The 13,994-nt window shown below is 35.4% G+C and overlaps 1 protein-coding gene across 8 annotated transcripts in view; it reads left to right on the top strand.

The window, feature by feature from the left end:
- SLC44A5 (solute carrier family 44 member 5) overlaps positions 1-13,994 on the top strand; it is a 318,856-nt gene that overhangs the window by 269,875 nt on the left and 34,987 nt on the right. For all 8 annotated transcript variants that reach the window (XM_054690895.1, XM_037499626.2, XM_054690901.1 and 5 more), the window contains 3 exons: positions 6,232-6,316; positions 11,138-11,266; positions 12,046-12,106. In XM_054690895.1, the coding sequence (XP_054546870.1) occupies positions 6,232-6,316; positions 11,138-11,266; positions 12,046-12,106 (275 nt within the window). The remainder of the gene's footprint in view (positions 1-6,231; positions 6,317-11,137; positions 11,267-12,045; positions 12,107-13,994) is intronic.

The following is a 13,994-nucleotide window of genomic DNA, read 5'->3' on the forward strand; positions in this document are numbered from 1 at the left end:
ATTATGGCTTTGTAGTATAGTTTGAAGTCTGGGAGTGTGATGCCCCATTCTCTTCTTTTTTTTTCAGGAGAGCTTTGGCTATTTGGGGTTTTTTGTGATTCCATATGAATTTCATCAATAATTGTTCTATTTCTTTGAAGAATGACATTGAAATTTTGATTGGAATAGCATTGAATCTGTAGATTGCTTTTGGTAGGATGGCCATTTTAATAATGTTTATTCTCCCAATCCATGAGCAGGGGATGTCTTTCCATTTCTTTGTGTCTTCTTCTGTTTCTTTTAACAGTGTTTTATAGTTTTCTTTGTATAGGTCCTTTACCTCTTTTGTTAGATTTATTCCCAAATATTTGATTTTTTTTGTTTCAATAAAAAAAGGGATGGTTTTTTTGACTTCTTCTTCTTCAGATTTATTGTTTGTGTATAGGAAGGCTACTGACTTTTGCGTGTTGATTTTGTATCCTGCCACTTTACTGAACTGATTGATGAGTTGAATTTGTTTTTCTGTGGAGTTTTTGGGGTTCTCTATGTATATTATCATATCATCTTCAAATAATGATAGTTTGACTTCTTCTTTTCCTATTTGGATTCCTTGGATGTCTTTCTCTTGTCTTATTGCTCTGGCTAGGACTTCCAGTATTATATTGAAAAGCAGTGGTGAGAGTGGACATCCTTGTCTTGTTCCAGATCTTAATGGAATTGCTTTCAGCTTTTCACCATTGAGAATGATACTGGCTGTTGGCTTGTCATAGATGGCCTTTATGATGTTGAGGTATGTTCCTTGTATCCCAAGAATTTCAAGGGCTTTTATCATGAATGGGTGTTGCACTTTGTCAAAAGCTATCTCAGCATCTATTGATATTATCATATAGTTTTTATATTTCTTTTTGTTGATGTGTTGGATAACGTTGATTGATTTTCGGATGTTAAACCATCCTTGTGAGGGACAAGTTTTTATAATTGAGATGGTGTCAATAGTCATGATGGGGAGCCCAAGCTCAAATCACCACCCAAAAGAAGAGGGACCTAGGGTTTTTACAGGGAAGGGTACTTGCTCAGATCTTTGATTTGAGGAAGCATGCGACTAAGCAAGGGGTTTCAGAAAGTAGAAATCTCATTTTGAGGAGGGCCATTTATTTAAAAAACCACAGGATCCTTCAGTCTAGTTGATTTTTATAAAACAAATTCTCTCATGATTGCCTTGGGATCTGGAAATACAAATTAAAGATCTTAGCATATATATTAGCTTAGTTCTAGAATTTAATTCTTGTACTGCTAGATCATGGTGATTTTTTTCCTCTTAGAAAGCATTTATAATAATTTCTTGATTCTTGCTGTTATGAAGTCTCCTGATTTAATGTAGATTTTTTAAAATGTCCTTTGTTTAGTTCTCTTTGGCGTCTTTAACCCTGAAGAACTATGACTCCTATCAGCTCTGGAAATTCTTCAGTGACTCCTTTGCTGTGTCATCCTTTCCACATTATTGGTTCTCCTTTTGAAACTCTGTGGAGTCATACCTTGTACTTCTTGGGTTAGTCTCAGTGCCCATTTTTTCCTTCACTGACTTTTTATTCTGTATTCCTGGAGATTTTCTCAAATGTTCCCCAATTCTATTTATTTAAAAAAAATTAGTAATCATATTTTTAATCCCTAAAAGCCCTCTGTTGTTCTCTATTAAGATTAGCATAATGTTTATGTATGTATGCATGTATGTATGTATGTATTTTCTAACACATTATTTTTGTTTTGTGGATAATCTGCTTGAATTACTCTGAAAATGTTGATTTTTTTAAATGTCCCTCCTGTGCCCTAAATTAGTTTTATTCATCCTACATCAGGTTTTGTTTACCTTAGTATTCTTCTTATATTCTTGATGTTACATGATTATGCATTTTAACTAAAGAAAGAAGAACCAGACAACATGTATGAGTGTGCTCTGCTGCTAATGACTTAGTGTAATAGGTTGGTTTTCCAGAAAGGCCTTTGCCTGTATGGAGTGATGGGCTGTGTTGGTTGACAGATCGCACTACAGCATGAACTGTTGGGATACTGACTATCAGAAAAACAATTCCAGAATATGAATGGAGGTGAGCTCGGTGCCAAATCCTGTGAAAGCCAGTGCTGCTTTCAGATGGTTCACTCAACAGACTAGGCCTACTCAGTTTTTACCTGAGTGCTAGGATTCTAAGTGTAGGGATTGGGAGAAATACAGAGTAGTCTGTATTTTCTCTGTAGTCTGTATATAAACCTTCCATTAATCTTGTTTTTGGCCATGCTTCCTGCTCTCAACTCTGAGTCCATCATGTCACATGATTTCTAAAAAACAAAACATGTCCCACCCTTTGTGCAGCCCCTCTGTGGTGCATTAGTCCCTCAACACACTCTCATCTGCTCTCCATCTTCCAGAAATTGTTGAACTCTCTTGCAGAATTGTGAGAACATTACATCCTCCATATCCTTAGCTGGTATGGTGAGGCTTATTCCTCTTTGGTTTTTATCTTTTATTTCAAACAGTATGAGGAAAAGAGAGACTGGCTTAAGTGCACATTGTGTCATCTTGAACCAGAGGTTTGCATTTGCTTCTATTATTTTTTGATGGAAATACAATTCAAGTTAAATAATGAGTTTCTCAGTCACTCTCAGAATTGTTGCAACTATCACTATTTACTTTGCACCGAAGGAATCTGAGGTGCAATAAAGTTTAAGGATATTAGATAGACTGTGATACAATTACTATGGATTTGTGATGAAAAACTAAGGTGGATTCTAAGACTGAAAAAACACATTCTGGAATTGGTCTCATTCATTATGCAACATTTGATAAGTACCCAAAATCGGCCAACATTAGGCTAAGTGTTGTCAATGTAAGAATGAGTATAAAGATGACTAAGGTATAAACCTTACTGATGAGGCTGGCAAAATCTTGTGAATAACTTCAGTTTATGTAACATTTTGCAGTTTATAAATCAGTTTTACATATGGAGGACTCTTGACACTTACAGATTTACTATTCATAATCTTAACTGCTCCTAAGGGACTCCAATGATCCATGAAATGCAAAAAATTTTCATTTATTTAGGTACAAATTTGAATCACCTGTATTATGAGACTATGTGAGTTATATAATATAGTTGCTTGGGTGGTGAAAAAGTCAAGCTGACTCATATAGAAGAATGAAGTATCCTTGTGCATATTATGTATGAATTTATAAGCAGATTCTTCTTTCCCTATTGTCTAGCACAGCAGTTTTATTCTTGTATTTAATGTAGGTTGTTATTTAGCACTGTTTTCTTACCTGGTGTTTAAAATTTTTTTTATTGAGATAGCATTTGTTTGTAACAATGTGTATGTTTTATGGGTATAGATTCCCATCTCTTCAATTGCATATTGCCATACCACGTGTACCACCAAAGCATCAGTAATCCTCCACCATAGTCCACTGACCCCTCCCAGGTGTGCTCTCTACCTCTAGCCTCCCCTTCTGGTAGCCTGAATTCTGCGGTCGGATTTCTAGGGCTTATTTTAGTTTTGTTCTATTTCTTTGCTTTATTTCTTTATATTCCAAATATGAGTGAAATCATTCAGAATTTATCATTACCATTATTTTGCTTGGTATAATCCCTTCCAGTTCCATCCATATGGATGTTAAAAAAAATCTTTTTTTCAATAGCTGAGTAGTATTCCTTTGTGTATATATGCCACATTTTCTCTATCCACTCATCTGTTGTTGGGCACTTAGGTGGTTTCCATAGCATGGCTATTGTAAATAGTGTGGTAGTAAGCATAGAAGTGCATATATCCCTTTGAATTAGTGATTTACTAGTGTTTTGTTGTTGTTGTTCAGATAGATACTGAGGAATGGAACTTATAAGCAAATTCTTGAGCTATTGGTACTTGATGTACATGACATAAGCTTATTTTCCCCTTATCATTGCCTTTAACAGTGCTCTTTCAAATCCCTTCTCACTTTTATATCAGGCAGCTCCCACAGCTTTTAGACACTTTCTGTGGTTATGAATTTCAGTATGTTCCAATTTAAAATTTTATCTCATGTGTTCTAATTGTTTGGCTCAGGCAAAGTAATGTAAACTCTGAAAAGGAGCTTAGTGTGGAAAGAGCCTGGTTTACTATTTCCTTTCTTTTCCCTCTCTTCTGGTTCTAAACCTTTCATTGTGTTCTGGGTGATGGAAGAAGAGTGTCTTACTTTCCTGATCATAGCCCTAGTCCCACATAGTTATAGTTCCCGCAGCGAAGATGTAAATGACTACCTATTTGAATGCTTTGGGATAAGCATCCCAAGTCTGGTTCTTTCACAGGATAAAGGTAGAAGTCTCTAGCAACATCCTCACTGAATAGATCCATGATTTGAGAGATTGCCTTTGGCTTGCCTTCCAAACTCTTCAACTCCATCCCTCACAGTTCACCCCCTACTCCCTTACTGTCAGAGGTGCCCCTTGGGAGGCATAATCCCACTTGACTTGAGCCCACATCCTCCCAAGACAGGCTGATGCCCTCTTTCTGCTCCATTGATTTTCAAAAAGTCTCTTGTGATCTTTTTGGGTCTCATTTCTCCCTGCTAAAATGAAAGCCAAGGGCTGACTAGCAGAGGTGTAATACAAAAGAGGTTTCTATTTGGAAAATAAGGCACTGACCTGCCTTTCTTATATGTATTCTCTGTCTCTTTTAAGAAATTCTCTCAGAATTTTCTGTAATTTAGAATTGGAATGAGATAATCCACACCCTCAATGAGGAAGGTATGGAAAATTCTTTTAACTGTGATCATTGTATCTTGTCAACTCTATTACTTCCAATCCATCTCCTTACCCCAGCCTTTCACTTATGTAGACAGAGGCATGAAGGGGATAGCAGTGATGTAATGATCTAGTCCACATTTTTTTGTGTGTGTGAAGGCTTCACTCTATCTTTAGATTTGCATCCTATTTCATGATTCTGATTCAGTCTTACTGAGCAGCCTATTTCACACATTGTATGCTAATTTAGTCATAATTTTTTTTTAAAGAGGCATGTTTATTTATTTATTTGTTTGTTTGTTTTGTTTATACATGCACTGGGTACAGTCAGAAGCGTGGGGGGGAGGGTGAGAGAATTCACCAGAGCCAGAGCGGGGAGCAGAGCAGGCAGAAGGACCGAAGTACACTGCTGAGGGGAGCAGCGGGTGGCAGGAGAGGTCTGCACGCCATGCGGGACCCTCCTCCGGTGGCCGGGGAGCAGCCAGGGATCGAACCGGCACTGCAGAGGCCGCGGGCAGCTTCGCAACCCAGCGCTCAACCGCTGCGCCACGGGGGAGGCCCTAATTTAGTCATAATTAATTGAGTTTTGTAAAGGAGCTAGGGAAATGCTTATTGAATGGTTAGGGCTGTTTTCAATCTACAGGGAAGAATTAAAAAAAAACAACAACAACTCTGAATTCCTGAGCCATAAATCCAGAGATATGAGCTTTCAGTGGTTGAAAATGAGCCAAGAATCAGGATTTTCAACAGACAGCCAAGTTTTACTTATACATATTAAGTTGGAAATATTTGTCTTGAGTCCAGTGCACATTATTTTATGTCCTCCAAACACCACAATGAAGTAGGTATGACTGATATTATCCCCATTTTACTGATGAATAAATTGAGATTCAAAATGGAGCCATGACTTGTCAAATTGCAAGCTAATACTCCAGTTGGTCCTTGTGATAATAAACATTGACCTGTCCCATTCTTGTGCCATGGGCCATAATTTTGAACACACAAAGAATCTCTCTCAACTTATTGATATTTTTTAAAGTATCAAAGTAATACATGTTTATTTCAGCGAATCCACAAAAATTAACCAGAGAAAAATAATCAGCTATAATAATTTTTCTGTATATGTTACAATATTTTTGCCAACTTTAAATCAAATCATAGTTTAAAACTCTTTAGCAATCTGCTTCCAAAAATTAATGTATTGTGAATTTCACCATCCATTAAACATTTTCTTAAAAAATAGTTTGAATGACAGTATAATCTTCCATTTTATTAACTGAAAATTCTTTCTTTAACCCATTCCTTGTTGGACAGTTTATTTCAACTTTTTCCTCTTACAAAAAGGTGATTTTAATGAGGGGTGTCAGAGAAAGTGAATACAATTTCTAAAGGTCATATTATATGAGAAGTAATCAAGATCTAAAATGATATGGAACATTTTCACAGTCTCTAAAAAAAGATTGTTATGTTGTTTTCTCAACAGAAACAAGACCATTTTGTTTTACTATAACCTGTTCAGCTGTGCCAGTCCCTCAGTGATGGTAAATCTACAGTGCCCCACCACACAGGTAAGGAAAAGATGCTTCAGTGATGATGTTAGCAATTTCGATCATTTTTGGATAAAAGAATTTAGAAACTCCATTTGGGTTCTGTGTACATGTAGTTAATGATGAATTTATGGAAGGTGGGATGATGTAAGTCTGAGCTCATGTTTGTTCATATGCAATCAAACTAATCAGGGATTAATGATTTTAGAATAGTGGTAAGCAACTTTGATTATCTTGTCCAACCGCCTGTTTTTGTAAATGAATTAACTGTAGCCCAGAGAAGTGGAGGCATTTTTCTCAAGGTTGGTATTGTTTTAGAAACAATGAAACTAGCCACTGTAATTAATAAACCTCAGTTTTTCAGCAATTTAACAAAGGTTTATTTCTGACTATACACTATATAAGGTGGGTGTTTGTGGTGAGTGGGTGACTCCCCACCAGGCTCTCTTATCTGGTGGCTCTGCCAGTTCCAAGGTCCTCATCATCATCTACATACAACTGCCAGCAGGAAACAGACAGGATAAGTAAATAAAGCACCTCTGCTTTTAAAAATGTTGGATAAGAAGAGTCACACTGTGCATGCTTATTTATATGCCACAGCCACATTTGTTTTATATTTTCACACCTAGGTGCAAAAAGGAAAGAATCAAGCAATGTATTGAATAACTTTGGTCTAAGCAGCCCCTCCTGTTCCATAAAATAAATGGAGCAAGAGAAACAAATGTCAATGGACTGTTAGTTATTCACCATTCTCTTCCTTTTTTTCCAAGACCATCATTTCTTTATTACAATAGATTAGTTTAGTGACCTCCTGAATGGTCTCTTTGCCTCTATCTTGTTCCCTACCCCACCACCACATCTTACAGTCTCTTTTCCACGAGTAGCCCATGTGACTTGTTAATATGTCACATGATGTCACTCTTTTGTTCAAAAAACCCTCTTTTAGTTCCCCAGGTTACTGGGATTAAAGCCAAAGTCCTAACAATGGTACAACATCCTCCACTGTTTGTTCAACTCTCCAAGTGCATATTCTGTAACTTTCCCTGTGCTCACTATATTGACTATATTGGGTGGTCTTCAAAGGATCTAGGAAGTATCCTGCTTCAGCATCTTAGATTTTGCCTTTCCTCTTCCCTAGAGTACTCTCTCTATAAATGACTATGGCTTGATCACTAGTCTTCAAGTTTTTTTCTTAGATGTTACTGTTTTCAGTAGGGCCTTCCTTGAATATTTAGAATTGGAACCCCACCTAGTCACCTTTCATCATCTGACCTCCTTCCTAAGCTTATTTTTCTCTGTTGCATTATTACCATCTTATAACAATTTTACTTTTTTATTTGTTGTTATTTCTTTCACTCTACTGAAAGGTAACTTGTTTGAGGGGAAGGTATTTTATCTGTTATGTTCATTACTGCATCCGTAGTGCTTAGAACAGATTCTGAATAGGTAATCTATAAATATTTGTTTGGTAAATAGATGAATGAACTAATTATTATCTCCCTACTCCCAATTTAGAAAGTTTTCTACTATACTAAACAAATCCATCATCCCTATCATAAAACAAAGCACATTATGTCTTTTGTTGTATTTCATAAATTATTTACTGGATCATCCTTTTTTCACAGCAAATGTAGTGTGTTATCTTTTTTTTTTTAAGATTTATTTATTTATTTATTTATTTATTTATTTATTTATTTATACAAGCACTGGGTACAGTCAGAAGTGCGGGAGGGTGAGAGAATTCACCAGAGCCAGAGTGGGGAGCAGAACAGGCAGAAGGACCGAAGTACACTGCTGAGGGGAGCAGTGGGCGCGGCAGGAGAGATCTGCGTGCCATGTGTCTCACCAGTGGCCGGGGATGGAACCGGTGCTGCAGAGGCTGAGGGCAGCTTTGCAGCCCAGCACTCAACCGCTGCGCCACCAGGGGAAGCCCCTAATGTGTTATCTTTGGTGTAACTCTTCCTACTCCCCAAATCTTAACTTGTATCAGAGTGTTAAAACTACGTGAATTGAAACTACCCCTTTATGGATACACAAAGAATCAGAACTGAGTTAAAATATATTTTAGTTATCAATAAAGCAAACTTGCTTTTATCTGCCAAGCCTTAATGTATCTCCTGATGTAAACCATAATTTTATGCATTATGCTTTTTGTTAACTGACTGCATGGTCATATATGCATCACAAGTCTTTAAAGGATAGACTGTGATCACAAAGGACAGACTGTTATCACTTAGAATACCCAACCTCACTGTGACCTTCATTTTTGGCTAATTTTACATTGCTACTAATCAGCATCCTGTTTAAAGTGAGCAAGTTGGTCTAATAGAGGAAGAAAGTAAAGAGAAATTTATGCACTATTTTTTAAAGATTTATTTATTTATTCATACAATAACTGGAGTATAAGCCAGAGGGGAGGGGAGGTGGTGAGAAGATTCACCAGAGTGGGGAGCAGAACAGGCAGATCTACTAAAATACACTGCTGAGGGGGAGCAGTGGGTAAGTCAGGAGCGGCCTGCTGTACCATGTGGGCTGCTTCCTGGCTGGCTAGGGATCGAACGCGTGCCGCAGTGGCAGGCTATAGCTTTGATATAGCTATTTTTAACCCCTGCGCCACCAGGGAGGCCGTGATGCACTATTTTTTAACAGCTCATGTGTATCTGGAATGAAATTTGATGTGATTTTATTTCAACAAATCACTTTTTACCATTTTAATTGTATCTTTTTATATTGCATACACAACATTTATATATGTCTAGTATGTATGGTGTGTGTTTGTAAATATAGAAATCATCATGGTCCCAACACGTAAAATCTGTGAAAAAATTAGTACTTTCAGATTCACTTTTATACTCCATTTAAATGTATCCATATATCTAAATGTATCTAATTCATTTATCTTCCAAAATCATGTAATTAGAGCCTAATAAATATCTGTGAGCTTTCTCCTAATGCATTAATGGTTTACTCAGCTTAGTGCCAATCAGACTTTTGGCATTTGCATTGATAATAGCCCTAGCCTTCTTCCCCCAAATATATGAACATGTTGTATACTATGAATATTTCTAAGCAGTTCTGCACTTTTGTTGGAAGATACTTGTGAAACTTCCAGTATTTCCCCAGTTATATGAATCTGTGTATGCGATTATGTGTCTATGTATATATTTGTGTGTAACAGAGATTGATTAAGAGAAGATACACATGGATGTGTGAATTCAGAGATGGTTGTTTACCTTGTCCAAACCTCTAGAAGAAATTGGACTGCTGTTAACACAATCTTAACTGTGAAATTTGAGTAATCTCTTTAGTTATCCACTGATGGTCTTAACTGGGAGATCAATACCAAATGTCCTTGTGTATAGCAGTAATATGACCCAAAGGAGAAACATGAGAAAGAGACACCAGCTCGGAAGCAATGTGTTCACCTAACTGTCAGGCAGGATTGAGCTCGATGTGGTCTTCAGAATAGTTACCAAAGGACAGTAGTTAGAGCAGAGCTGAGAGGACTTTCACAGAGAACTAAAGGGGGAGGGGAAATGTACAAGGACTGGCTGTAGTTCTCTTTTATTTATTATTATTATCAACAAAAACAAAACCAACTAAGTGCATTCTGTGTATCAGGAGATTTCTGTGCATCAGGAGATTCTGTTTTCTCTCTGTGGAGTTACTAATCAGATTCCAGTCACTCCACAGTGAGTCTGTGGAAGCACAGTTATAGGGTTTGGCACCAATAGGTTCCCAAAGTTCACTAATATAAAATAACTATGTCAGGGCCTCCCTGGTAGCCTAGAGGTTAAGTCTCAGCACTATCATCACGATGGCCTGAGTTCAATACCTGGCCAGGGAGTTGACCCACGTATGGAATAGCAGACCTCTCCTGTCTTGCCCACTGCTCCCCTTAGCAGTGTATTTCAGTAGATCTGCCTGTTCTGCTCCCCATTCTGTCTCTGGTGAATCTTGTCACCCTCCGCACCTCTGGCCTATACCCCAGTTATTCTATAAATAAATAAATCTTTAAAAAAAAAAAACCTACATGAGTGCCTCTGTACCCACATTGACTAGTGTAAGACTATAGTAATAATGGTTTGCCAGAAATAGTCCTAATTTCATTAGTATTTATGGTCATGGAACCTGAATTGTGTTTTGAGATTGTTGAACATTTACTAGAAGTATAAGTCCATGTTTACAAAAATTTTAATATCCATTTTATTCATGTATAGGAAAGGAAGCAAGATTCTAATCCTGAAAATGCATGAACTACATAGGCATGATTAATCTTGAATTATACTCTCATCTACTAATTCAGAAAATAAAAAAATATTTTATTAAGTCTATCACTGTTCTGGTCTAGTGGACACACTGATCTACCTGTGATAAAATTACATAGAACTACACACACATGACTGCATGTAAAACTGCTGAAATCTGAGAAGGCTAGTGGTAGTTTATTACAACAGTATCAGTTTCAGAGTTATGATATTGCATGTAGTTATGCAAGTTGTTACCATTGAGTGAATCTGGGTGAAATGTATGTAGTATCCATTATTTCTCATAGCTGAATGTAGAACTTCTATTATTGCAAAATAAGAAGTTAAGTCTATCATCATACAGCATCTTATTTTAGCGAAACATCAACATCAAAGGACAAGAGATAGAGATTGATAACTAATGCATGAAGTTTCATTTTTGAAATAAGATTAGAAAATTGATTTAAATTTCTTAAATAAAGGATGGTTATTTGCCCTTTATTATAGTGGATGACTTAGAAATTCAACCCTGTAAATACTTACTTGGTTAGTCAACTCAATTCAGTTCCTAACACTGTGCTCCTTTTCTTTATAGATTTGTGTCTCAAAGTGCCCAGAAAAATTTTTAACTTACCTAGACATGCAATTTACATCCAAGAAAAACAAAAAACACTGGGCATACTACAGCCAGTTCTGCAAGTCTACTATGGTGCAACCTGCCAAGGTATGTGTGTTTAATTTTAAAACTAGAGAAGAAATTTAACTTTTGTTGCAAAAGTAAGTGTAACTTGAACATCAGTAATTGGAAAAATTAGAAAATCTTTTAGGAAATGATGTCTAAAGGAACCATTGCATTAAAAAACAAATGGACCTATACATATAAAAACACATGTTATTTATAGGGTATCATTTTTGCAGACTTGAGGTATTATTTGAGACTATTAAGTCTGTAAGTTAACTTCAACTATTCTCTGAAAAAAAATTTCTCCATGTGAATGGATTTTTTTGCTATCAAGAGGTAGGTGCTAATATCATTTGCAGCTCCACTGGTACTTAGTAAACTAGTAGAATTTTACTTCCAGGTTCAGTTTGATAATTGTGCATTAAAAAAAATCTGAAACCCACTTCAGGAATTCCAAAAACTTATTATCTTAAATAGTAATAATAGCTTCTAAATTAAACAAGATGCTAATTTTACAAAAATAAAATTGAAGTAGTGGAGCTTCAGAATGTGCTAAACAAGCATGCACACTTTCAAAGGTATGTCTAGGTTTTGGTGTGTCTGGTTTTATTGTTGATTCAATTGAATTACAGTTAGGATATTAAAGAATGTCAAAAAGTAGGTATGTGTGATAATGTTACAATTATTGTTACTAGCATACTTAATTGGAATAATGAGATACTGTAGAGTTAAATTTTTAAAGGACAAAATTTTCATATTGAAAATAAAAGTTGTCATCACATAGCATTTGCAACTTTAACATTTTCTTCCTTCCATTTTAGACTCCTGCACAACTTATAATGGATGATGATTGTCCATCAGCAATTTTTCCAAGCAAACCTTGTAAGTCTTTATTATTTTATCTTAGGAACACAGAATTTACCTAGGAGTTATTTATTTATTTAGCATCCAAAGTAGGACCATTTTTTTATGTTTACTGAAGTTGTTTTGAGTCATAAGGAAAAGTAGATTGTATTTTATAATATAGAGCAAGATAAACATATCTTGTTTAACACAGAAGTTATTAATTTAGTTCCCTTATTTCACAATTGATGAAAATAAGGCCAGGAAAAGTCCTATGACTGGCCCAAGGTCCCCAAGTTATTCTGGAAGAAAACCAAAGCTTACCTCCTGCCAAGGAAGTTTCCACTGAAGCACTGTGGGTTTTGGGGTTTTGCTGCATAAAAACACACATAAATTGAAAATATATCTTTAAAAGTCCCAACTTATTTGGGCTCTATGAATACACATAAATACACATGTGGGCATGTTTTTACATATCCACTCCTAAATTTAGCCAAATTTTTTTTTTTTAGTTGAGGTAACATTGGTCTACAATGTTATATATGACTTAGAAGTATAGGCTCTAGACCTTCAGGTGTGTATTACAACACTGCACCCACCACCATGGCACTCATAAAGCTAGTTCAGAAATTGCCTCAACAGTGTGAGTAGAACATATAGTTGTCATTATAGTTTAAATTTTGAAATACTTACATATCTCCTGAATGAATCAATGTCTTAATGTCTTTAAAATTATAAACTTTATTTAAAATAATACTCTGTTGATATAAAAAGAAATAATCACTCATTTTACTTTCTTAAGGATCTAATCCTAACTACAAAGAAAAAATAATTATATAAATGTCCATTACAATATATAAGTCAAAGGATCCAAGAAAAAGAAAACAGAAGGGAAACACTCTCACATTCAAAAGCAAGAATACTTAAATGAATTATGATGTTTTTATTAAATGAAATATGTTAACATTATTAAATATAAGAATTGTGTGTATGTTGTACTATTAAATAGAATGCAAAGTATTTTATGCACTATAATGACTATCATGTATACATGAAAATGGAAAAAAATATTCAAAGAAAAAGACTGGAAAGCAAAATGCTAAAATGTTAAGCAGTTGTTCTGGAAGTGGCAAACTTACAGGCATTTTTCTCTTCTTTCTTTTTATTTCTCCATTTTCCCACAATGTATTTATATATTTCTTTTAAAATAGAAGAAATGCAATAGTCATCAATTTGAGTAGAAAGTTGATTACCATTGAAACAGCCGTCACCAAACACAGTGTCTTTCCTGCTCCGAACACTCTTCTTAGGGCAAATAAGGAACTTTAAGCAAAAGGATGTAGGTCCTATAAATATTTTGCCAGGAAGCCCTGGGAAACAAGCACTATGGCAAAGAACAGTGTTAGATTTTTTTGGCAAAAATGAATCATTTGTCACTGAAGATAAAATAGCTATAAAAGTATAAGAAATAGTCATTGTCCTTGCAAGAACAGTTTGTTTTAATCACATAATATAAAGTATATATTGGGGGAATATATAAATAAATAAGAAAGACATCATCCTTTACAGTGTAGTGAGGGGGGCATTAAGGTGAACATAGCAACCAACTTGTATTGCAGCCCCATTAGGGGATTAAGTATAGTGCTTAATCTAATTTTACTCACCTAATACAATTCACTCATTAAATAATTTGTAAAATTAAATAAATAATATTAAAAGAAATGAGGGAAAACACTGTGTGTGTGTGTATGTGTATATATATATATATATATATGGTTATGACTCTAAAAAAATTTCCTATAGAAGAAAGTTTAGAAGAAGATTCATTGACATGTTAATATAGTTGACTGTGGGTGGTAGAATTCTCAATAGTAGTTTCCTCTGCTTTCCAAATATAGAGAGTATATTTAATTATTGAAGCTAACAG

This window comes from Talpa occidentalis, unplaced genomic scaffold (assembly GCF_014898055.3).
Source record: "Talpa occidentalis isolate TD23 unplaced genomic scaffold, MPIMG_talOcc4v2.1 talOcc4.9, whole genome shotgun sequence".
Lineage (NCBI taxonomy): Eukaryota > Metazoa > Chordata > Mammalia > Eulipotyphla > Talpidae > Talpa > Talpa occidentalis.